Here is a 27,469-nt window from a genome sequence, read left to right as displayed (position 1 = left end):
CCTTGACAGTATCCTGCAAATCTTTTTCTTATAGTATTATGGTAAATGATCAGGGTCCACTTATGAGTGAGAACATGTGATACTCTGTTCTATGTTTCTGTGATAGATCACTGAGTAGACTCTAAATTCATCCAAGTTGCTGCGAAGTCCATATGTCTGTCCTTCTTTATGGTTACATAATATTTCATTGTGTATATGTAGCACATTTTTTTTATCCAGTCCAGTTTTGATGGGCAGCATGGTTGGTTCCATGTTTTTGCTATTGTGAGCAGTGGTAATGCTGCATTTCTTAAAAGAGTGCTGGGGTTTTCTTCCAAGTAACAGACACCAATTCTGCCAAGTTTGAGACTGGGGTTTTCTTGATCCTGCCACAGGCCATCAATGGAAAGTTTTCAGGCAACAACCAGGATTCATAGTCTTTTCTCAAGTGATCCTTGAACAGTTTGTTGACTGAAACCTCAAGCACTCTGCACTGAGCAGTTAGCCACATGGAAAAAAACAATCAACTTAATGCATGTAACAATAACCACATCACAGTTACCACCTGGCCTACAGTGTTGTTAAAATAGCAGGTGGATTTCTAAGCCAAGGCACATCCCTTATTCTTGTACTGAATTTTACAATTTACAGAGACATACTTTCACAAAAATGGAATGCTCACCCCCACTCACCTTTTTTAAGTTATTGATTACAATCTATGTACTTTTTGTGTTTTTTTTGTTTTGTTTTGTTTTGTTTTGTTTTGTTTTGTTTTGTTTTGTTTTGAGTCAAGGTCTCACTCTGTCACCCAGGCTGGAGTGCAATGGCATGATTACTGCTCACCACAGCCTCAAACTTCTGGGCACAAGCAATCCTCCTGCCTCAGTCTCCCACATAGTTAGGAATGTGTTTCACTTTTGTCAAGTAAATATTATTCAAATAAACTTTAACATTTCTTGCACCTTCACTAATTTTTAAGTTTTCCTTTTCCACCCTGCCTTGCTAGATAATCAAGTAAAACTGTTGGGAAAATATCAAAGTTATTTATTTTTCTTGCATCATTTTTGAAGAAGGTATATCTTTTTAAAACCAATAAAACAAATGCGATTGTACTTTTTAAAAAAAATGTTGGCCTAAACATAAGGAATAAACCTATAAAACTCCTAGAAGAAAACATAGAGAAAAAGCTTCATAACATTGACTTTGGCAATGATTTCTTGGATCTGACACCAAAAACACAAACAACAAAAGCAAAAATAGGTAAATGAAACTACATCAAACTTCAAAACTTTGGTACATCAAAGGGCACAGTCAACAGAGTGAAAAGTCAACCAACGGAATGAAAGAAAGTAATTGCAAACCATATATCTGATATAGGCTTAATATCCAGAATACATAGAGAATGCCTACAGCTCAATAACAAAGAAACAACCCAATTTAAAAATGGGCAAAAGGATTTGAATAGACATTTCTCCAAAGATAATATACTGATGGCCAAAAGGATATGAAAATATGTTCAATATCACTAACCATTAGGGAAGTGCAAATCAAAACTACAATGAATTATCACCTCACACCCCTTAGTATAGCTGCTATCAGGAAAATAGAAAATAACAAGTGTTAGCGAGGATGTAGAGACTTGGAAGCCTTGTACATTGTAGGTGGGGATGTGAAATGGTGCAGCAGCTATAGAAAACAATATGGAGTTTCCTCAAAAAATTATAAATAGATTACCATACGATCTAGCAATCCCACTTCTGGGTGTATAGCTAAAAGAATCAATAGCAGGATCTCAAAGAGGTATTTGCACACCAGTGTTCATAGCAGCATTATTCACAATAACCAAGAAGTTGAAATAACCCAGTGTCCATAGACAGATGAATGGATAAGCAAAATGTGGTATATACATACAGTGGAATATTATTCAGTCTTAAAAAGGAAGGAAATCCTGTCACATCCTTCAACATGGATGAACTTTGGGAACATTGGGCTAAATGAAATAAGTCAGTGACAAAAAGACAAATACTATATGACTCCTCTTATATGAGTTATCTTAAGTAGTCTAATTCAAAGGAAAAGAAAGTAGAGTTGTGGTTGCCAGGGCCTAGGGTTAAAGAGAAATGTAGAGTTGTTTAATGAGTGAAGAGTTTTAGTTTTGAAAGTTAAAAAAGTTCTGGAATCCTGTTTCACAATAATGTGTTTATATTTAACACTACTGAACTGTACGATATATATGTCATATATTAAAATAGATATAATAAAAAATCTTTGACGTAATCTTTTTGTGGTAAAATATAAATGATATAAAATTTACTATTTAATCATTTGTAGGCGTACAGTTCAGTGGCATTAAGTACATTCATATTTTTGTGAAGCCATAACCACCATCCATTTCCAGATAATATATAATCTTTAATTTAATGATGAAAGTGTTATTATAGAACTAAAATGGTGAAATAATATTAGTTACTAACTGCTGAACATCTGGTGAAAATACAGAACAATGGAAATACTTTCAAATATTCTATGTTTAATAACGACTTAAATGCCTCTTTGAACTCATTAAGTGCCTTTTATGTGTTGGCTTCTGCACTACCTGCGATGATGGCAAGATCACAGAAAATAGACAGACCATTTAGCTGCCTAGATTGCTCTGACTACAGGAGAGTGGACTTTTCCCAACCCTGAGTTCTTGATTTCTGGGGTTTCCTTCCAAGCAGGGATGCCAAAGCAGACTTAGATGAGACAACACATGACTTAACAGTGACTCCAACCAAGTCAGCAAGAGGACAAGTCCTGCATTATGCAGAAGTTCTCCCAAGCACAGAGTTCAAGTGAACCCTCCTGAATAAAAGCCACACTCTTCCTCTTCATTAAATCATTATTTGTGTTTCAATCTTCTCCCAAATTTCTCTCTAGCTTTCACTCCAAGATGTAACTAAATAAACACATGGAACTCCACCTTTCATGACTCTTTGCTTCATTTGCAAAACATCTTTTCTCATTGTAAAATCATTAAAATAGGGAACTTAAGGTGGCTGGAGGCTCTGGAAGTGAATATGACCTTTAACTCTGAACTTTCACTATGTTCTTGACCACTCTCATTTTCATGACCGAGAGAATGAAAAACAATTTTGCATCACTGCCTGTGTTTTTTTCCAATTTTGTCTCTGTCCTCCAAGGCCTGGATAACCTACACAATTGTTTCTGAATTTGCTTACCTAACTTATTTCCACTAGCTAACTTTGATTGTTTGCCTTCTTTTATGCAATAATTTCACCTCTTAATTTCCCTTACAAATAGTGTTTGCAAATTTACCTAGTAACCTAAGGAACATGCTAGGCATAGAAAGACATGAATAAAGTGGGTTCCTTGCCTTTATGGAATTCTCTAATAGTCAAGACAAACATATAAACAAATATCTACAATACAATCTTATGAGGACACTAGTAGAAATACATGCAGTCAGAAGGAAGGGATGATTAACTCAGGTTAAGGGAGCAGAGGAAGAAATGTAGGTGGCAGGAGACACAGTGGCAGGTTCAGAAACTCCCAAGTCCTTCCAAAGCAAGGCACGCAAGAGTGAAGGCTAAATCAGTAGGCAGAGGCCAGACTACGAAGACTCTTTTGTATCATGCTAAAGCAATTCACTTTCTGCAGTAGGCAATGTGATCCACTAAAAGACTGCAATTTTCTTTAAAATGTAGGATTCATATATACCTCTGAAAACAAGTTTAGGTTATGTTTTATTTCTTAATCTTAAAGGTTTGTTCCATTTTATATCTAGTTTTTCAGTTTATTTGTTTAGAAATCAGGATTAGTAGAATACTAAAAAGTAAAACCAGAGGAATTCCCCACAATCAAGTAGAGCTGGACTGTTTACAAGGAAGCCTGTTTCTTCAAAGTCCAGAATCATTCTCTTTGTTTTCATTCCTATTCATAATGATGAAGAAAATATAAAGTTAAATATTAAGTTTAAATCCAAAAGAGGATGCAAATTGGAGGAAATGGATTCATCCTGGTTCATATAACATTTCTGTATTATTTTAGTTTGAGAAGTTGGCATGAATACCCATGGATGATGGATTTCTGTTCCATCACATGGGTGTTAATGTAAGGGGAGGAGGGGATTTCCTCTGACCCTTCTTCCTCATCTGCTTCTTAACCTCCTTCCTGTGTTCAGGCAGTCAGCAGCAGTTCTTTGCTGGACACCACTCACCATACTCACAGCAGGTCAACAGCCAACTATTCTCATATCTGGAATTAATTGCATATGTTTTGTTACTTAAGAGATCATCAAATTCCAAGTATATTGCTAGATATTCTTGATTGCTTTCCATAAACTGGGAGATATTGTTACAGAAAATAAACTGTTGTTTAAATTAATACTACTGGAACATTAAGAGCATTTTCTCAAACAACACCCTCTTTTCCTGTTACTATGATAAAGTCTGCACCAATAGTGCTAAGCTATAGTTTCTACAGATTTGCTCTCCTTCAAGGGATGGTTCAATTGCGTGTCAATTTTGCATTTAATGTCTTCTACATTTAGGATTTTTACTTATTAAAAAGAACTTCTGGGCCAGGCACGGTGGCTCACACCTGTAATCTCAGCACTTTGGGAGGCCAAGGTGAGAGGGCTGCCTGAGCCCACAGGTTTGAGACCAGCCTGAGCAACTTGGCGAGACCTCATCTCTAACAATAACTCAATAAATTAGCTGGCATGGTGATGCACACCTGTAGTCCCAGCTACTTGGAAGGCTGAGGTGGAAGGATTACCTGAGCCCAGCAGGTCGAGGCTGTGGTGGCCATGAGCATGCCACTGCACTGCAGCCTAGGCTGGAGTGAAACTCCGATTGGAAAAAAAAAAAAAAATCTTCTGGATAAATTTACTTTTCCAACTGCCTTTACTCAAGCATGTATATCAGTGCCCTAAGAAATCATATTTTGAGCTTCCCAAACACACTTAAAATAGTGTTTTGGAAGAATAACTAGAATTAAGAAAACACCTGAAAAAAATTCCTGCTTAATAAGTATCATTTCTCCCATTTTTTTTTAATTTTTAGACTGATATGAATTTTATATTTAAGAAGTTATGCATCACATCTTGTTCGGTCATACAAATGACTGACTCTTAATTACCACTTCTCTTATGTATGTCTTCAATATCTATTAATGGAAATATGGTCACACAAATTAAAACCTATAAAACAAAGCTTCTTTTATTGAAAAACCACATAAAGGATTGTATTTCTGCTTTTAGACATGTTGGTAATGTTATTTATCTATTATAAGGTCACTTTTCCTTTTTCATGAAGTGAGTTTAGAAAATATATAATACATGTAAATGTAAGTTTATTGGAGATTAAGCCAATATGGAGATTTTTCCTATTTATTAGTATTATTACACATAGAAATAATGTATAACTCAATCTTCTGAATGTGTACATTTCTCTTTGCCTTTGATATTTCAGCTTCATCAAGCCCAGAAGTCATCAAGATAAATTCAATTCTGGATATAGTAACAAAAGTGGAAGACTATTATCTTAAAGGATATATAGTTGGGGCTATTCATCCCATTATACAACCTGTGGGGCAGCGAAAACACTTACCTGCAAGTTACCTATATAGGGTGGTGCTATCACGCTTGAAATTAAGGTAAGAGGCAGTTGAGAGTGACAGTTTTCTTTATCTAAAAGAAAAGAAATCTTGAACAAAGTAATAGAATAAAGGATAATTTGGGGATTTGGGTTTAAGGCACTTTTTAAAGCAGTGGAATCTCAACTGAAGCAAAGAAATTTATACCTCCTTTCTTAAAACTCTTGGTTGATTTTAGCTTCTTGCAGACAGAACTTAGAAAACCGGAAAATAGAAAAACTGAGGAAAAAGAAAAAAAGAAAGGGCCTTGAAAAATTCCACATGTGTTTATAAAGGACACTGTCTCCTACCAAGTAATTGCCAACTTACAAATATCTGGCAGGGTGTATATAGGCTTCAGCTCTCCCCAGAATACGAGCCTCATCAAATATTTACTAGTTCAAGCATTACTAAACAAGCATGACATTTTTGCACAGTAGTAACACTTATGTCCTAATTACAAATCTTTTCAACCATGTGTCAATTATCTTTTCTGTTTTTAGAATTGCTTCAGATAGACTCAGTAGTGCCCTGACAAGGCTAAGAATAGGCAAGAGAAAAATCAGAGAAGAAAAAGAAAAAGTTGTCTGCATTTAAATAAGATTTTTATTTGTGCTTTTTGTTCAATAATAAGATATAACAATGATCTAAAAGTATTTCTCATAACTCTTATTAAAACAACAGACGTGATGCTTTTCTTTCTTTTTAAATTAAATTAATTTAAGTTTAAATTAAGGAAATTTAAGCTAGTAGCAGTTATTGTGTTTTTCTGGTATTTTTATGTAAAAAGATAGCCATCTGTCTTGAAATAACAAAAATGATTGCTTTGATCTTATTTGTGAGTTGTTTACTCATTTTCACTTGAGCCCATTAGCTGAAAAGCAGCAACTGGCCTCCAATCATGAACATATTCTCTCTGTTATAGCCCAAAGCATTCGGCAGTACCCAGTGGACAAAGACGCCCGAGGCTTGTGATTGAGGAATGTCCTCTAACTTATGAGACACAAACAAATGATACAGCAAAAGAACTGATAGAAAAGGTATGAAATGTATACATTTTTTCACAGGGTATTGAGAAATATTTGGTATTTCTTCTTTATCAATTGTCTTTTTTACTTTAAAAATAGTAGGGGAATGGTAGGTGAATTTTTCTATCACAATTTAAAACATATTGAAACATTTATACCAAATTGTATAGAGTTAAAAACAGAAATACAGGCCACTGAAACAAAATAGAGATACCAGAAGTCAATTTAAACATAAAAAATAATTTTTATAACAAATGTAATGAAATAAATGGAGAAACAACCATTATTTAATGAATGCTATTGGGAAAGTGGGCAATTTTTCTGTAGAAAATAGATTCCACACATTCAGATGAGATAAAGAGGTAATTTTTTACGTATAAAAAATCCAAAAGAAAATAGAACAGTAAACATATTCAATTATGAATAGATTGAGGAGTTTGAGTATGTAAATAAAACATATGTTCTAAAAAAAACTAAACTAAAAAAAGAAACAAGGGGAAATCTACAATAGATGGAGATTTATTTTCAGAATATACAGTATAGGAAATGAATACAAATCCATGAAAGTGATCTCCAGTCTTAAGTGGACAGACAGTGAATACAAAAGGAAATATAAATAATATAAATAATTAGAAGACAGCAACAGGTTCAACCTAATAATTTTTAATGTAAATGAAAACTGAAAATTAATACTTTATCCAGTTTAATTTTCCATATTAAACTAGATATTAAATTGAAATTATTAAATCCAGTATTGGCAAAGCTTTAAAAAAAGTTAACATTCATATTGTAGCTGGCACTGTAACAAATTAGTATAGTGTTTCTGAATATCTATTTGGTAAGAAAAATCATAAATCCTATTTTATTTTATAACCTAGTAATTTCTTCTTTAGGAATCTATTCCAAGAAAATAATTGAAAAGGAGGAAATATCATTTTTAGACAAAGATATTTAACCAACAGTGAACAAAACACCAAATTCTCAATAACTGGAAGACTTTGAAGGAAACAGTGATGTGTCAAATACTTTATGGGCAGTAAATATGACAACTATATAGACTTAAGATAGAAAAGTCTATGCAATATAACTTTATTGAAAAGTAAATGGAAAGTTGAATACTATATGTATATTGATTAAAGAAAAAATTGTACATTCACAAATATTCGAAATTGATGGGATTTTATGGTGAAAGATTTTTTTTATTAGCTGCATTGACGTATTTATAAGGTTTCAGCTTTTGTTTAAATGCATACACCAGCAACATAGTGAGACCTTATCTCTACAAAAGATTAAAAACATAAAAAAAATTAGCCAGGCATGGTGGACATGCACCTGTAGTCCCAGATACTTGGGAGGTTGAGGAGGGAAGATTGCTTGAGTCCAGGAGTCTGAGGCTGCATGGTGAAGCGTGATCATGCCACTGCACTCCAGTCTGGGTGACAGAGTGAGAATCTGATTCAAAAGAAAATGCATACAGCCAAAATCTAAGGCATTTCCTTTAAGGTAAGAATCTGTGAAACTTGTTCACTTGCTTTTATTATTGTTTCCAAGTTTTAAATAACCATGTGTATAGGATTATCTGTGATTTGTATATAGCAAGTTATAGCTGCTAATGATATTTACCATTTAGATATAAAGTCACCAATCAATAAGTGTGTTTAGGAACAGTCTTTGAGACTAGATTTTTATAAACAAAGTAAGCATATTGTTTACTACTACTATTCTGGGAAATTTAATTTTTTTCTGGCAATAAGCCTACTCCAGCAAGTTTCTTTTGAAACTAAAAATGTAGCTACTAATTTAGTTTTAATAGATCACCATCAAAGCCTTTGTTTTGCATTTGACTTCCTGGACACAGTTAAAAATCTATTTAAACAGGAAAGTACTGTTATTTCAGCAATTAGAGTAATGGGGCTATTTCATGAAGAGAAAAGCTTCAGGAAACATAGCACATGAAATATTTGAACATTGCTTTGGGTATGAACAAGAGTAATAGATGAATGCCAAATATTATTTTTTAACACCTTCCTTGCACAAGGAGTTGGTTGTTGAGCAACTACATTTTAATCAAGTTTTAACATCGCACTAATGCTCACTCTAATTTTAAAATTAGGTTTGCAAATGTTTTGCTTAAGATTTTAAAATAAAAATAACATTTAAAAAATTAATCAGCTGTGCTCAGTGACTCACCCTGTCATCCCAGCACTTTGAGAGACTGAGACAAGTGGATTGCCTGAACCCACAGGTTTGAGACCAGCCCAGGCAACTTGGCAAGAACTCGTTTCTACAATAAATAAAAAATTAGCAGGGCATGATAGCACGCACCTGTAGTCCCGGCTACTTTGAAAGCTGGAGTGGAAGGATCGCCAGAGCCCAGCAAGTCCACACTGGGGTGGCCGTGAGCGTGCCACTGCATTACAGTCTGGGTGACGGAGTGAGACTCCAACTCAAAAAAAAAGTTAATCTTCTAACTTTTAAGTTAGAAAAGACATTAATACTATATATATTTTTATTTTGTGTTTGAGTCAGAGTCTCAATCACAGCTCACTGCAACCTTCAACTAATACTATATTGTTGTCAGAACTTTCCAGATAAAATGTACTAGTAATGGGGGGGGGAACCTTTCTGCAATTTTTCATTCAAATCAACAAATAAGCCCTAGAGAAATCACTGACAACAAGTTTACCCATTTCCATCTGTAGAATACCATATCTTCTTACCCCTCCTTCTTCTTCTCCTCCAAGACACCTGATATAAAGGAAAATGTGTGGTTATTTTTAAAGCTTCATATATGGTTGTAATCCCAATATGTTAATCTATAGAAATAAATGATATTGCACCAGCCATAGTCTGCCCTAGCTCCACGTCTCCACACTCCTCTCCCCTTCTCAGAATGTGCCTGCCTGGTAGGCTAGAGTTGAGAAAACCACAGTTGTCCCTTTTGATGGTCATTGCTCTCTGATTTTGCCCTGGTTCTTCCTGGCCTGTCCCATTCCATTTCATTCTAACTATAGATGTTTATACTTGCAGCCTCCATTATAACTCTTCTCCTCCCAGATAACAACAATGACCATATAAAAGACATTACTATTTCTTTATTTTAACTTATTTAATGAGAACTTACGGGTACCTGTAAGTATAAAACACTGCAATGTGAAGATGAATAAGACACAGACCCTGCCATTAAAGGAATTGCTAGTTGAACACAGGAAAAGACACACAAATAGAACAAAGCAATGAAGCAAAAACAGGAAGGAAATTGCCTTGAGTTTTTGGCTGTATGCATTTAAACATTAAATAAAAGCTAAATCTCACAAATATATCAATGGGGAAAGGGCTGAGACCGAAACTAACCATTCTTAAGGTCTCAAATTTTTTCATGGGCATTACATCATATACGTCAGAATCCTTTTCTTTTACTGATAACATTGAATCTAATCATATGTATTTGGCCCAGATGAGAGACAATAGCATGAAGTTATAAGACAATCAGAAAGCTTCCTAAGAGTTGTATGAATTGGACTTATGCTTTATATGTATACATTTGTCAAAAATTAGTCTTCTAACATTTTTCTTTATTTAACATCAAGCAAACAAAGCTGTGTGTTTTGCTTTTAAACCAAAAAATCTTTTCTTTAAATGTATTTGGTAATGTTATTTTTAGGGATTTCTTGGAATATATTTTGCTCCAACTGGAGAGACCACTATTACCTGGTCTGCAAAAATCATGCTGTAGAATTATTCGTTCTTCCCAGATAGTAGCCTTTCAGGGGAAGATATGATTCCTGGTTTTCATGATTTCTAGAGTATATTACTTCTGCTTGAAGGTCACTAGGACAGTGTGCCAGTGTTTTAGAAGCAGTGCTATTCTAGAGGTTACTAATTAGTTTATGAATGAATCTTTAGTTACTGGTCAATTTACTGCCTCTTCTAGTAGATTTCTTCAATAAGCTTAAGGTTTAATTGATAAAATAATCAAAGTATATAGACTTTACATTTTGTTCTGCCATCTCTTTTTAAATCTCAGATTAATGTTGCTGCTAAAAGAGGAATGAAATTTGTTGGATTCATATCACAGCATTACTCACCATCTAAATTCTGTAATGGAACCAACCATGATGGAGACATAGAATCAGTGCTACATGTGACACACAGTTCAGATGAAAACTGTAAAAGTTGGAATGAAGAAACATTAAGTGGGCAATCATCTGAAAGTGGAATTGAGGAAGAACTTCATCATGAAAGCGGACAGTATCAAATGGAACAAAATGGCAGCCCCAGTTCCTCTAAACCAAGAAAGGGAGACGGTAATAGACAAGATGAGTAGAAAGCAAATATAGTATATCTTAAATTTAGCAAAATACTTTTTTGAGTTTTGTTTTTAGAAATATGAGGTAAATTTTCAAAGACTAGGCCAGGCTCGATGGCTCAGCCTGTAATCCCAGCACTTTGGGAGTGGATTGCCTGAGCCTGTGGGTTCAAGACCAGCCCGGGCAACTTGGTGAGACCTCGTCTCTACAATAAATCAAAAAATTAGCCAGGAGTGGTGCACGCACCTGTAGTTCTGGCTACTTGGAGGGCTGAGGCAGAAGGATTGCGGGAGTTCAGCAGTTCAACGCTGGGGTGGCCATGAGCATGCCACTGTACTCCAGTCTGGGTGACGGAGTGAGACTCCAACTCAAAAAAAAAAAAAAGAATTATAAAGACTAAATGAACTAATATGTACTTGTCATGATTTTCAGAAATTATTATAGCCAGAAATAAGGCAGGGCAGTTTTTCAGACAGTTGACCCTGGAAGGCCATACAATGCCATGCTCATGATGAAACTTTGTGTTAAACTGGTTTGCATTTAGTCATCCAAAACTCTCTTGTAAAATAGAGGCTACACGTGTGTACCAAAGAAGCGAGTCTGTTAATAAAGTTGTTCTAATTTATGTCTGCCCTTAGAAACAGCATGTAGGAATTTAATTTTGGCATTTCCCACTTCAGGGTTGGTTTTTACCTTTGAAATTGATTTCTTTGATCATCAACTAGAATATAAAAATGGCACATCACGATGAAACAATTACTAGAACTCTACTGCCTACAGCCTAAAATAACTGAACAATAGTTTATTCTTCTGTGTCAACTAGCAAAAAATTGAAGAATATTTTAGACTGTTCAAAGTTTTCTGATATCTTCACAATCATGCTTTTTTAAAAAGCACTGTCAGGCTGAGTATTGTGTCTCATGCCTGTAATCCCAGCACTTTGTGAGGCCAAGGCAGGAGGATCACTTGAGGCCATGAGTTCAAGATCAGCCTAGGCAGCATAGTGGGACTCTGCTCTACAAAAAAATGTAAAAATTAGCTATATTGGTGGTGGTACATACCTGTAGTCCCAACTAGGCAGGAAGCTAAGACGGGAGGGTAGAGGCTGCAGTGAGTCATGATCGTATCACTGCACTCCAGCCTAGACCAGATCTTGTCTATAAAATAAATAAATAGGTCGAGCACAGGGGCTTATGCCTGCAACCCCAGCTTTCTGAGAGGCCAAGATGGGAGGACTGCTTGAGCCCAGGAGTTCGAGACCAGCCTGGGCAACATACCAAGATCTTGTCTCTATAAACAAATTTAAAAATTAGCCAGGAATGGTGGCACACGCCTGTAGTCCCAACTACTCCAGAGACTAAGGCAGGAAGATTGCCTGAGCCCAGCAGTTCAAGGCTGCAGTGAGCCGTGATTATCCCACTGCACTCCAACTTGGACAACAGAGTGAAACTGCTACTCAAAAAAAAAAATCGACAGTTTTTTTCTTTTTTGAGAAACTTGTCCATTGCAGGTCCTTCTGCCATGAGTATTCTGTTTTTCTTCTCTTCTTCTTGCTAATAAACTGTCTTAAAACTTTAAAATAATGATAACAATAATAACTTTAAAAGAATAATAAACAAATTAAAAAGTACTAAGAGAAAACTCAAAGACTACATATACTTTAGAGTTAACAGCGTAGGCTCTAGAGTCAGATGCCTCAATTTCTTTATAAAAAAAGGAGGTGATGGTAGGACCTCCCTCACTGGGCTATTGTGAGAAGTAAACAAGAAATGTCTATAAAGTGCTTAGCCCCATGCCTGGCATAGAATAAACCCTATGTTAAGTTAGCTGCTATTATGTGATCCTGCGATCAATGCTGGTGCAGTGAAACACACCCTGATGTCATGGGCAACCTGGGTGATGAGGTATGCTCAATGTCCTGCACATAGCACATAAGCTTCACCACAAAAGCACCAACTCCTGAAGAAAGAATGGGAGCATTTCCTAGCGTAGATCTCGTCCATCTCCACCACCGCCACTACCTTCCCCTTTACTCGCCATTTTCCCAGCTAACCACCACCCTGATTTTTCTGCAGTGCAAAAGGTATTATTATGACCCCATCCGATAAATCGCAAGCCAAGTAAGATACAAGAGACAGACACAGAGAAAAGGGAGTATTTAATTTCTATAACCAGGTTATAGGAAGACGAATTGGCATCATTGTCAAAAAACCCATACCAATCAACTTAAATCCATTCCATTATGTATACCCAAAATTCACAGCCCTTCACCCACCCCAAGCTTGAAACCAATGTGCAGTTTTAGCATAGCTCAAAGATTTACATTAACAATTTTTAATACATGAGATCACTAACATGATACAGAGTCTCCTGGTCATGCTGACATTTTAGATAACATTTTGGAATTCACAATATATTCTTTTACAGTTTTTTTGGAGGAAGGGGCAGACCATTGCAATATTTGGAAGGAAGAGAAAGTCACAACATTTAAAATGATAGTTGTATATTGTTTTCAAACATAATTTTAACAATCCTCTATTGCCAGAGCCCTGGCCTATAACAGTCTGATGTCCTTATATTCACAGATGGAGAATAGGTGGGCAATGCCCACATCAGACTTTCAGACACACTACTGTCAGCCTTGGACCATTCTCCTAATTATTTGGTGGTCTGACTTGTGGATTGTTTCTTCAGCACCAGCAGTGGCTCACTAGATAAGATTGACCAGTCGGAGAGGAGAAGGGTGGTGGAAAATAGGAAAAAATTGACACTTTGAATTCAAGCAGCTTTTACATTTAGCCCAAAATAATATAATATAAGTTTTTAAGATTTTTCTAAATGACTGTTCTAACATAACCAAAATGACCTCTTTTCAGACAACAACTGTATAGGAATGTAAGAATGAACAAGAGTTGCAAGAGCTGTGGTCAGAGAGCTATTCACTAACTTCTACCAGCTGCTACCTTTAAACTCCATGTTGGTTCCCACCCTCACCTTGAGCAAATCAGGTGTCTATTTCCAGTCCTTTAGGTTCTAAATCCAATATGAGATTAGTTAATTTTATTATCAGTCTTAATATTCTGATCTCAGATTTTTTTTTTTTTTTTTTAAGAAAATGAGCCAGGTTCGGTGGCTTAGCCTGTAATCCCACGCCTTGGGAGGCTGAGGTGAGTGGATTGCCTGAGCCCGCGGGTTTGAGACCCGCCTGGGCAACTTGGCGAGACCTCATCTCTACAATGAATTTTAAAAATTAGCCAGGTGTGGTAGCGCGCGCCTGTAGTTCCAGCTACTTGAAAGGCTGAGGCAGAAGGATCGCTGGAGCCCAGCAGGTCGAGGCTGCAATGGCCAGGAGCGGCCACTGCACTCCCAGTCTGGGTGACAGAGTGAGACTCCAACTCAAAAAAAAGAAAAAGAAAATGAGTCTGGGCTTACCATGTTGGTCAAGCTGGTATTGAACTCCTGGGCTCAAGAAATCCTCCTGCCTCAGCATCCCAAAGTACCGGGATTACAGGCATGAGCCACCATGCCTAAATATTTTTAAATTATATACTTCTCAATAACTTTTCTGTGGCCGTGGTTCTTAAGAGGGACAGGGAGGAGGGAGGCAGTAAGAGTGCACAAAAGACCTCTTGGAATATCTGGTGAAATCCATGAAATCCAAGTACTTTTGTCAGTATTATAGGTGATGTTAAACTTCCTAAAACATAACCATAACTATGGTCCCTAGATCCCAAGTTAGGAATTGCCCACTTCTAGCAAAGATATGACCCAGCATTTCCATGTCTAAGTATGTATTCTAGAATCACTCTCACACATGTCCAAGGAGACATTAAAAATGCTTGTAATAACCAATAATAGGACATTATATATATGTCCATCAAAAGGAGACTAGTACATTGGAAAACTATGTAGTGGTTAAAATAAATGAATAAGAGCTATATGATTATTTACATTTTAAAGGCATCATGTCAAATAAAAATTCAATTTTTATATTGATATATACAATATGTTACCATTTAAATAAAGTTTTAAACTGTAAGACATTACATATAAATTATGGGTACATAAATTGCATTAAAAGAATAAAAGCTTACATGAGAATGATAAACACCAAATTCATTGTAGCAGTTATTTTTGGAGAATGGAATTAGAGTATAATACATAGTAGCCTCACCTGTGTTCGTTTCTCATTTCTTTAAAAAATTAGTCTAAAGCAATTATGTAATAATGTTGACATGTGATTAATCTGAGTGGTGGGTACTTTTATTATTATCTATTCTTGTTTGTATGCCTAAAATATCTCAAGATTAATAAAAAAGATTTTAAGAATTACAACTTTCCCTTTTTCTCCTTCTGACTGCCTATCCTCAGATAACAAATTGTATACGGTCTTCAATGTTTTTGATGATGATTCAGCCTGCTGGACCTATCAGGAAGGCATCCTGTCCATGAAAGTAACAAGAAAAGGACCCGTCATTAGTACACTTGATGCTGATTGGCTGGAGTTAACTACATTTTATTATAAGCAAGGCTTATCTTTAATTGATTCTTTTGTATCCTGGGAAGCACCTAAAGGTAGGTCTTTCGTTAATGATGTGTTTATATCTACAGAATTTGAACTCGTGTCAAAGTTGGAGCTATGGCCAGAGAGCTATTTTTTTTTTAAACACTATTACCTTAACTAATGCAACTAAAGACTTTGGCTGATACTTAAAATATCAGCTGTCATGTTCCAGTAGGTCCTTTCAATTAGTAACAATATCCAAGGCTAAGCCCACTGGAGTACCCAGAAATACAACACCTTGCATAGTACTTGGCACATATCAAGTGATCAATAAAAATTTCTTAGTATGTTTTTGTTATTGGAAACTTCTCTCAACTTGGTCTTTTATGGTGACAGCAAAGTTTAATAGGAAGAGCATGGACTTTAGAATCAGACAGACCAGGGTTTTAATTCTGTGTCTTCTATTTATTGATTGTGCAATCTTAGGAAGTTGTGTTCATTGAACCTCCATTTCCTAAACACTCCTATTTCATTTTCGTGAGAATTTAAGAATTCAGAGTTCATCTTCTGGTTTCAGTTTTCTTTCCTGCTCCTTGTTAGGTACAGTTACAGTACTTTCAGCAGGGACCATCCACTTGGGGGTTAGTTTCTGCTTCATAATCTCCCTCTCCCTCTCCCTCCCCCCCCCACTTCTCCCCATCCTCCCAAAGCCCCCTCCTTCTCCTCCCTCCCCCCTGCTTTCTTTGTCTCTTCCCTCCAAAGAGTCTGAGTTGAAGCTTTTGGCATATGACTGACTGCCAAATGGAAAAAAAAAAATTCTCTTTTCTCAGTATTTCCCAGTCTTTTCTCAATATCTCTCAGTCATCCTTAATTTGCCTGATGAAAATAAAATTAACCACAGCCACTGCCAACCTGCAACTCTGTGGGGGCTTTTGTTCTTAAAGCCTCAGAAGCTATTTAGAAAGGCCCCAGGAAGACTCTCCTTCAGCAGCTCTTGGGAAGGAGGGGAAGATCTCTCCCTCCCAGCAGCTCTGGAATGTCTCCTCAGATGTTTGACGGTGCAGATGACACCAAGCCCTTAACTAACCATGTCAGTCTATAGGGTCTGGCAACTAGGTATGTCATTTGGGACTTTCCTGGAAGTATGCAGGGAAGCTGCCCAGGAAAAATGTGACCTCTGTCTATGTCACTGTGAGAAGCAAGTCAAAGGAAGCAGGGTTGAATCGGTCACTTTGTTCTGGGATGTTTGATGCCTGAGATCTAAAGCACACAGGTGGGTGGACATTGCATATTTTGTTTTGTCTTTCTTCTATCCTCTTTCACAATATTGTCAAATGTCAGTACACCATAAGGAATGGAAGTACAAAACCAGACAGTGCTCAGAAAGTTAAATATATTACCCAAATTATATTGAATATAATATCTTCCTCCAAAAACAGGGCAACCTGGGGAAGGAACCTTTTAAAAAGTTTTCTGTATTGGCAGATCATGGTGTAAAAGTTGTAAGATCTGTTAAATTCTTCTTCAGTGTCCTTAACACATACTCTCAACAGCCTTTTCTGCTTTGAAAAGACACACACACACACACACACACACACACACACACACACATCCCCTTGAGGACCTGCACTTCACCAGCTTACAGATGCCCCCACCACCCTCAGAGCAACTTTCTCCCCCTCAGTTCACTACAGCTTAGGGCTACATTTGGGGGTTTTTTATGAATTATTTGCAGATATCAGCTGAAAAGATTCATTTCAATTTTTTCACCCCTATAGAAATGCTTATGTGGAGTTGGCAGTCTCACCACGAGGAGTAGGATAAAGATAAAGTAATAACATCGAAACATGTGTTTACTCATTTCACATTTTGTGTGTGTCAGGCTCTAGGCTTATGAAAAGGGGCAAAATGGACTTCTTCCCTGCTCTCCGGGAGCTAGCCACATGGTATCAAGCAGTAAAGCTATCAAAACATATAAAGCTTATTTCAAATTAAGAGAAGTGTTATGATATTGTGACATTACCCAAGGAGATATTGTGGTGAGTCCCAGGAAAGTGCCCACCTATAGCAGTGATCAGGAGAAGGCAGCATCACATTGAGACTAGGAGGCTGGGAGGGAGCAGGCAAGGCAAGCCAGAGCTAGGCCCTTCTCAGCAGAAGCACCTCCAAGTGTACAACGACCCTAGGGCAGGAAAGAGGAATTGGGGAAAAGTCCGCGTTACTGGAGCTGGGTAGGCGAGAGAGAGCGGCTCTAGAGGAGGGAAGGTGAGTCACAGCCAGGCCATGACAGCTCTTCCACGTAAACCACACCTCAACAAAGGCTAACGTGTTGTATACTAGCTATGTGCCAGCACTGTTCTATGCACTTTACATTTAATGACTAACTTATTCTTCACAGCAACCCCTGAGGTAGGTATAATTATTTTCCTTTTGCATGTGAGGAAACTGAGGCACAGGGACATTAAATAATGTGCCCACATTCACACAATTAGGAACTGGTGGAGCTGCCTAGGCGGGGTGTATGCTTTTGGCCATCTCGCCAGGATGATTATTTCAGTTCATTCATGGAAGATTTAAAGAGGATGTCGTGATCTGATTTGCATTTTTTAAAAAACTTCTTTGCCTCACCATGGGAAATGGGTCAGACCAGGCACAAGGGAAAGTGGGAAGGCTGTTAAGAGGTTATTGCAATGGTCTCTGGAGAGATGTTGATGGAGACAAAGAGAAGTCTATAGGCTGAGGTTGGTTTTGGAGATAGAGTGATAGAGACGCGGAATGACAAGAGCCACACATGCCTGCCCTCTCCTTTAGAGATGGTCCTGAGCCAATTGGGGCAGCTTAATGCCAAAAATGACACGTGAACCAAAAATACCAAAACAGTGTTATTTCTCACATTTACAAGAACGTCAATGTCATATTTAGCTAAAACAAATGTATAAGATCTTGTAGGTTCCTCTGACAACCTATTTGATTTTTAATTATTTCTTAAAAAAAAAAAAAAGAGCACACGTCCAAACCAGTAAACCATTCCCTAGGAATCCTTCAAATGTGTGCTTTCCAAACCAAGGTTTAAGTACCCTTAGGATATGCAGCCTTGTGCCAGGGAGTACACAAGTTCACAAGTTTGCAGGATTAGCCTCTGCCTAGAGTACCAATATTACTTAAAGATTGAGGGGATTGGGGGCAGAGAAGAATATTGTCTTTTTATATTAGGTGGATGTTTTTGGAAAGAATGACTAATTTGCATGGATTTTTAAGATACAACATTAGACTTTAAAGAAACCTTACACTTGCTGTGAGTCACTTCAAGCTGAACCTGTAGACCATCCTCCAAGTGTACTTTCCTTTGCTGGGATTTGGCTAAAACCTCTTGGAGAAGCAGTGGGTTTGTAATGTTATCTATCAATCACACATGGAAAATTGTTCCATTATAGGGCACATGGGTATAAGTTGATAAAGCTTCTATGGGCAGGAGGGGGACACCTGTGTCTTGGCACATCTGTAACCTGTTAGCACACCAGTGGGCAAGGCACATTGGTTGGGAAACTCTGAGTTATGTAATGTTAAGAGGTGACTCGGTTGGAGTACAGGTATTAAGTGATTGTCCAGAATTATCTCCTCACACACACCAGGCACAGTGACTCAAGCCTATAATCCCAACACTTTGGGAGACTGAAGTGAGAGAATTGCCTGGGTTCAAGACTAGCCTGGGCAACGTGGTGAGACCTCATCTCTACAATAAATCAAAAAAATAAGTTTAAAAACACCTGCAAGATTTAGCACACTGAACAACCAAATGGTCACACCCTCCACAAGGCCTTCTTTGCCAACCTCCCTAGTTGCCACTTCTGATAGGAAAAATGTTTCAAGAGATATAAGAACTCCCTCCTCTGATAGTGTCAGACTTCAGTGACTTTGAGGCCTGGTGTGGTCCCTAGGAAAGTCAGCCAGGCGTCTTGGGAAGCTCTAAAGCAAGTAGGAAGGACTTTTGCTATTGTTGTTTTTACTGAAGTACAACATACATGTAGTAAAGCACATAAATCTTACATGCAAAGCTGAAAGGAACACAAATGTTCATTTCCAGCATCCCAGAAGCCCAGTCAATATCCTCCCACCCAAAGACCAGCATTATTCTGACTTCTGTCACCACAAATTGGTTTTGCCTAGTCTTGAACTTCACATAGGTTGAATTATGTAGGGTGTACTCTTTTGGAACTGGCTTCTTGTATTCAACATAGTATCCCTGAAATTCATCCATGTTGTTGTATAGCAAATGAGTCTTTTTTATTCTTGTGCATTGTGTGAGTCTACCACACTTTCATTCTTTTAAACCAAAAAAGTTTAGAAGTACAGGCATATCTCAAGTTTAGAAGTTCAAGCATATCTTGGAGATAGTTGCGAATCTGAGTCCGTACCACCACAATAAAGCTAATACCACAATAAAATGAGTCACACAATTTTTTTGGTTCCCCAGTGCATATAAAAGTTATGTTTAGCCAGGCACCATGGCTCAAGCCTGTAATCTCAGCACTTTGGGAAGCTGAAGCAAGAGAATTACCATAGCTCAGGGGTTCAAGACCAGCCTGGGCAACTTGGTGAGACCTCATCTCTACAATAAATCAAAAAATTAGCTAGGTATGGTGGTACATGCCTGCAGTTCCAGCTACTTGGAAAGTTGAGGTGGAAGAATCATTTAAACCCAGCAGGTCAAGGCTGCGGTGGCAGTGAGCATGCCACTACACTCCAGTCTGGGCGACAGAGTGAGATTCCAACTGAAAAAAAAATGGTTATGTTTATGTTATACTGTAGTCTCATAAGTGTGCAATAGCATTATATCTGAAAAATGGCATACTTTAATTTAAAAATACTTTATTGCTCAAAAATGCTAACAATTTTCTGAGTCTTCAACAAGTCATAATCTTTTTGCTGGTGGAAGATCTTGCTTCGATGTTGATGGCTGCTAACTGATTAGGGAGGTGGCTGCTGAAGGTTGGGGTGGCTATGGCAATTTCTTAAAATAAGACAATAGTAGAGTTTGCCATATCAGTTGACTCTTCCTTTCGCAAAACATTTCTCTGTAGTTTGTGATGTTGTTTGATAGCATTCACCCACAGTAATTAAGAGTTCCTCTTATACCCTGCTGCTGTTTTATCAACTGTGTGTGATATTCTAAATCCTTCAGTGTCATTTCAACAATGTTCACAACATCCTCACCAGCAGTAGATTCCACCTCAAGAAACCACTTCCTTTTCTCATTCATAAGAAGCAACTCCTCATCCACTGATGTTTTATCATGAGATTACAGCAATCCAGTCATATCTTTGGGCTCTATTTCTAATTCTAATTATCTTGCTGTTTCCTGCACATCTGTAGTGATTTACTCCACTGAAGTCTTAGCCCCTTAAAATCACCCATAAGGGATGGAATCAACTTCTTTCAAATTCTTGTTAATGTCAATGTTTTGACCTCTGCCCATGAATCACAAATTTTCTTAATGGTAACTAGAATAGTGAATCCTTTCCAGAAGTTTTTCAATTTACTTTTCCCAGACCGTCAGAGGAATCGCTATCTATGGCAGCTATAGGCTTACAACAAACATGTATTTCTTAAATAATAAGACTTAAAAGTCAGAATTACTCCTTGATTCATGGGCTGCAGAATGGATATTATGTTAGCTGGCATTAAAACCACATTCGTCTCCTTATACATTTCCATCACAGCATTTGGGTGACCAGGTGCTTTGTCAAGGAGCAGTATTATTTTGAAAGGATTTTTTTTCTGAACAGTAGGTCTCAGGAGTAGGCTGAAAATATTCAGTAAACTGGCAGTATCTCTTGCCCATGCCAGCTCTGGCATGGCTCCCTTTCTTTTCTCTCTTCTTTCTCTAATAAACTTTGTTTGAAACGTAAAAAAAAAAAAAAAAATTCAGTAAACCATGCTTCAAACAGATGTGCTGTCATCCAAACTTTGTTATTCCATTTCTAGAGCACAGACAGAGTAGATTTAGTATAATTCTTAAGGGCTCTAGGTTTTTCTGAATGGCAAGTAAGGATTGACTTCAGTTTCAACTCAACCAGCTGCATTTGCCCCTAACAAGAGAGTCAGCCTGTCCTTTGAAGCTTCAGTTATTGACTTCTCTCTAGCTATGAAAGTCCTCCTAATGGCATCTTCCTTCAATATAAGGGTGTTCTGTCTACATTGAAAATCTATGGTTCATTGCAATTACGTTCATTAGTGATCTTAGCTATTACTAACAGATCCTCTGGATAGCTTGCTGCAGCTTCTCCATCAGCACTTACTGCCTCACCTTGTATTTTATGTTATGGAGACAATTCCTTTCCCTAAACCTCATGAACCAACTTCTGCTAGCTTTCAGCTTTTCTTCTGCAGCTTCCCCACTTCTCTCAGTCTTCATAGAATTAAAGAGTGCTAAAGCTTTTCTCTGGATTAGACTTTGGCTTAAGGGAATTTTGTGGCTGATTTGATCTATCCAGACCACTAAAACTTTCTCGGTATCAGCATAAGATTGGATCACTTTCTTATCATTTGTGTGTTCACTGGAGTAGCACTTTTAATTTTCTTCAAGAACTTTTCTTCTGCATTCACAACTTGGCTGTTTGGCACAAGAGGCCTAGCTTTTGAGCTATTTTGACTTTAGACATGCCTTCCTCACTAAACTTAATAATCATTTCTAGCATTTGATTTAAACAGAGAAACATGGGACTGTTCTTTTCACTTGAACACTTAGAGGCCATTGTAAGGCTGTTAATTGGCCTGATTTCAATATTGTTGTGTCTCAGGGAAGAGGGAGACCTAGGAGAGGGAGAGAGATGGGGAAACATCCAGTCAGTGGTGCGAGTCAAAACACACACATTTATCAATGGAATTTGTCATCTTATATGTGGACGACTTGTGGCACCAAAACAATTGCAATACTAACATCAAAGAGCACTGACCACAGGTCACCATAACAAATATAAGAATAATGAAAAAGGTTGAAATACTGTGAGAATTACCAAGATGTGGCACTGAGACACAAAATGAGCATGTGCTGTTAGAAAAATGACACCAATGGGCTTGTTCAAAGCAGGCTTACACAAACCTTTAATCTGTATTTTAAAAAAAAGCAATATCTGTGAAGCACAATAAAATGAAGTATGACTGTACTAGTGTTTCCCAATTCGAAGAGGAAAAAAACAGACACAGACCCACAAAGTCCATGATTGTCATATTATATAATCCCAAAGTAAATAAGAGACAGATTATAATTAATTGTGTAATTATCACAATATATAATTATTTTTAAAACTCATAACCCATTATAAAAGAGGACTTGGTGTGTCTGCAGTTTTAAAGATGGTCTAATGATACCTTAAACTTTCAAGCAGAAACAGATTTGATTCCACTGGTTGCTTTTCTGTGACACGGAGTAAGTATATTTAAAGGAAGTGAAATATATACTATAATTAGAAAGCCAGTTTCAACTAGTAAATTAAACTTTACTGGGTTCTTGGGAACCACTCTGAACAATATAAATTCTTCATGGTGTCCTGCCCTAACCATGAGTGATGTCAAAATAATAATAATAATAATTTTTTCTCTTAAAGTTTATAGCCTGTTAATAAAATTTAAAACTGAAAATTACACTGAAATTACTTTTGTCTTTTTTATTTCTAAGCTTAAAATATCATTTGAAAACTTCACAGGCCTTTATTATTTAAAAAAATGTTAAACACAGAAACTTTGATGTGGCATTGTACTGCATAAAAACCAAATTGTTTAGCCAGCACATGGCACTGAGAAAAATGTCTGCTATTGACAAAAGAACTTCCATAAAATCAGTTTAGTGTAGGCCTGCTGATTATTGTCACCTATTCAAGAAAAAGTCAGAGAGGCCCTCCCTTAAAACTTCCTTCCCAGCAGGAATTCTTTTGACAATGACTTCTGCTTAGGGTCTTCCTGTTACTGTTTTATTTTTTTTTAATGCATAATCGAGCTAAAGAATTGTTGTGTGTTTCGATTTTTTGAAGTAATCTTACCTTGCACTAATTCTGATATCACATGTTTAATTTCAAGGATTAATATTTTTGTTATTTCTTTCAATGATATAAATGTGCATACAACACATAGATCAGAAACCAACATTTGATTTCAATGTGAGCATTATTTTCAGTGGCTTCTGAGGTTGTTTCTATTTGCTTCTCACTGTATCATATGATTTTTACCTTGTTTTTGCTATTGTAGCTTTTATATGTATAGTTTGATTTTAACTCAGTAAAAAAGAAAACCGTCTTGACCTTTGGGAAGAAAAGAAAACTGTTAAAGAGCAGTATGTTTTTAATTCAGGCAAAACAAATGTTTTTTAATTGATACATTTTTATTTCTGTTTTTATTTCTTTATAGACTTTAAATAACCTATAAAGGTTATTTAAGGATTTACTTTATCTTAAGGGACACTTAGTATTTACAACTCATCTTAATTGTATCCTTTTCCTCACAGGGGACCATTTGCCTAAATCTTTGGAAGGATTTTTTGTCTATGAAGAAGAAGGTTCTGGAGTTCCAGGTTGTAGTAGGAAAGGAAATGATGCCATTGTAGTAGAACAATGGACCGTTATTGAGGTGAGTCACAGTTTTCTGACAATTTAGCATTACTTGTATATTTCACTTTACATGTTAAAGATCTTCATTGCCTGGCACATGCAGCATCCTTAAATAATTATTTGTCCAGTGTTTGGAATTTCATCACAAATGCACAAACAAGCTCCTTTCAGGTTTGTGAAAAGGGCCTTGGCTGTACCCAATGTTAAACTTTTTTAGATCATAGGGAAATAATTATCTACACCTAAATAGTAGTGAGCTCCCCAAAATTTGGCATTCTAGCCTTAAACAAAGTCCCCTGTCACTGAGATTCTCTCGCAATCCCACGACAACTGATTGAAAGTGAAAAAAATTCTGTCAACTAGTGTTTTATCTTTAAGCAACCAATGGGACCTACTTTTTTTAACCCTATAAATTGACTTTCAAAGGCAAAAACATTGTGTACGTATTTGGCCTCTCTCACCAGGCCAAATACGTACACATGGCACTGTCCTTCATACTCAGAGATGACATTGCTGCTGATGCTGTGCACTCTGAATTCAGATGTCTCCAAACAGACTGCCCTCGAGGTATACAGACTGAATTCAGGTATTCTGTTTTGTATGAGGGCCTCACTAGCAGGCTCATTCAGGAACACTTTTGCCTTTCTGCCCTTACAAACTTTGGAGAAACATAACCTATTTTCAAAGAAACTAGAAATCTCATTGAGGGCGGGAAAAGGATTTGGGGGAAGAGGTAAAGGTTCAAGTAAAAAATCTGTTCTGAAAGAGTAAAAAGAGAAGACCTCCTGCCTCAAAGTGCCTGTCACCTTGAATGCCCTCATCCTCACGCCCCACTTGCCAGTCCCTAGAACAGTATTCTGAAAGTGCTCTCTCTAAATTCCTTGACTTCAAGTCCCCTGGGGAGCTCTCTTTAAAATACAGATTCCCAGCCCCAAATACATTAAAGTTTGAGAACCACTGTCCTAACAAGACCAAAGGAAGGCCCACACTTTGAAGAACCAGATGGAAACCTCTCTACTCTCAGGGTTTCTAACTTGGTTAGAAGGCAGCAGTAGCCACAAAAAAGTGAAATTGTACATCCTGAAAAAACATCTGTCTCCCTTTACTATAAACATGTAGCTGGTTGTCTTCACCATTAGATAATGAGCTCTTACACTTATTCATGCAGGGCTGTGAAATCAAAACGGATTATGGCCCTCTGCTGCACACTCTGGCTGAATTTGGATGGCTTCTGACAAGCGTGTTGCCTACACCTATATTGAGACATGACAGGTAATACAAAACCATCCGTATCCGCTATCATTTAATTCTGCAATTTAACTTCATTTGTTAGATAATTCACTTTAACAAATGCTTATTTAATGCCTACAGAAAACATTTCACCAGCTTCTAATTTGATTTTATAGAACTTGGAGATCAGCTGATCCAATCCTCTCTTGTTATAGATGTACTGGCTATTGGGCCTCAGCACCACATGTGCAAAACTATCCTCTCCTCGCACACAGCCAGGTATGGAAGTGCAGTAGGGTTCCAGAGCAAGCAAAAGGGAGGAGCACTCTTGCCTCCTCCCCTCCAGTGGGTGGGTTAGTTCTCCCCTGGAGCATGGCCTTGTTAGCTGTTTTCATTTAAATAAATACATATGTTAGAACCAAATGCCAACACTTCACAAGTACTAACTTTTTCTTGTCCTGTTCTCTTTTGACTAACTTTCCTGGGAAGGAAAGATCGAGTCCTACTTCTTTGTTACTGTTTGGAGACAGATCAATCACTTCTTCTGTGTAAAATGCTTTACTAACCCTTAGACCCAGCGATGTCTCCTCTACCCTCTTTAGCATCCAGGAAACAATTGACTGCCAAGACTGTCCTTCAGAGGACAGTACAGAACCCCCTGGGTATTCCCTTTAAGTAGAGTCAACCATGGCTCCACATTCTGAGTGCCTCAGGTATGACTGAGGCAGGCAATATGAATCACTGGAGAGCTTACAAACACAAGAGTGCTCAAGGCCCACCCCAGCCGGACAGACTCAGAAGCTTGGAGGGTGGGACCCTTGGATCTGCACTTTCACAAGTTCCTGAAACAAACTAGCATTTGAGAAACTTCGTAGGAGGTAGTGAAAGAAAAAGGACTTCTCTTCCCTGCTTCCCTCTCCTTCTTCGTGGCTCCAGCTGTTCACTCACCTACATGCCATCCTCCATCAGAACAGCTCGTGTATTTGGCCCTCTCTTCTCTTTCTCATAATTCTCCTGGATGCCTATCTTAGGATGTCATTCAGCACGTTCCAGTTAGGCCTTCCAAAAAGTTTGAGTTCTGAACTTGTCCTATTCCTTTTCCCCATGAAAAATATATTGGCTAGGCTCGGTAGCTCAGCCTGTAATCCCAGCACTTTGGGAGGCCAAGGCGAATGGATTGCCTGAGCCCATGGGTTCAAGACCAGCCCGGGCAACTTGGCGAGACCTCATCTCTACAATTTAAAAAATTTTTTTTTAATTTTTAAAAATTAGCCAGGCATGGTAACACACACCTGTAGTACCAGCTACTTGGAAGTCTGAGGCAGACAGATCGCGGGAGCACAGTAGGTCGACACTGGGGTGGCCATGAGTGTGCCACTGCACTCCAGCCTGGGCAATGGAGTGAGACTTCAACTCAAAAAAAAAGAGAAATAGATTTATGATTTCCTCCCATTCACCCAGGGCTTCTGCTCTCAGAGCCTACGTATTTTCTAAAGTGACATGAATGACAGCCTACTAGGGGAGATGGCAAGTCCACGAGATTGGTGCTGAGCCGTAGAACAAGGGGCTAGAGCTCCTTCAGCCTCTCCTGCAGCCAGTCATCATTGGTTTGGGAATGAGGACACAACTGAGCCTAAAGCTGGGACTAAAGAGGCCCTGAGTAAACTGTGAAGGAGAGACCGGTGGATCCTGAAGCTGTACAAGGTCATGACCTGCATCCAGAGCATGGGAGACCCACTGGCATGAGGAATGACTGTATACTGTTTCTAGAGCACAGGAAGGGAGAGAGACACCAGTACCTCACCACCAGTCCAGCTTCTCCTCACCTAGTGTCCACCAAGGCCTTGTGGTATCACAGAAGTGGACCTTCCATTACCTCCTTGTGAAGGCTTATCTTCATGTGTAATTAAAATGGCAAAGGGACTATGTGCTTGGCTGCTCATTCAACTATTGTTCATAATGGTGAAAAATCAGACACAATGTCTATCATGAAGAAACTGGTTAAATATATTATGGACTATCTATACAATAGAATAGTATGAAGCTGATAAAAAATGAGTAGATTCGTATATATCATATAATTTTCTGTGATAATTGTTCAGTTTTGTTTTGTTTTTTTAAAAAAGCAAGTTTCAGAACAGTATCAGAATACAGTCCCAATTTGTAAAGTTTATACAT

The 27,469-nt window shown here is 37.6% G+C and overlaps 1 protein-coding gene across 1 annotated transcript in view; it reads left to right on the top strand.

Moving 5' to 3' along the window:
• The window catches only part of LOC103272966 (raftlin-2), a 136,897-nt gene that overhangs the window by 18,550 nt on the left and 90,878 nt on the right, over window positions 1-27,469 (top strand). The window contains exons 2-7 of the mRNA XM_021718752.1: window positions 5,454-5,637; window positions 6,542-6,656; window positions 10,672-10,951; window positions 15,320-15,529; window positions 23,959-24,080; window positions 25,230-25,333. Of these exons, the coding sequence (XP_021574427.1) occupies window positions 5,454-5,637; window positions 6,542-6,656; window positions 10,672-10,951; window positions 15,320-15,529; window positions 23,959-24,080; window positions 25,230-25,333 (1,015 nt within the window). The remainder of the gene's footprint in view (window positions 1-5,453; window positions 5,638-6,541; window positions 6,657-10,671; window positions 10,952-15,319; window positions 15,530-23,958; window positions 24,081-25,229; window positions 25,334-27,469) is intronic.

This window comes from Carlito syrichta, unplaced genomic scaffold, assembly GCF_000164805.1.
Source record: "Carlito syrichta isolate Samal-C Ts95f unplaced genomic scaffold, Tarsius_syrichta-2.0.1 Scaffold313398, whole genome shotgun sequence".
NCBI classification, from domain to species: Eukaryota; Metazoa; Chordata; class Mammalia; order Primates; family Tarsiidae; genus Carlito; species Carlito syrichta.
The sequence above is the reverse complement of the archived record's forward strand: the minus strand, read 5'-3'. Positions and strand labels throughout refer to the sequence as shown.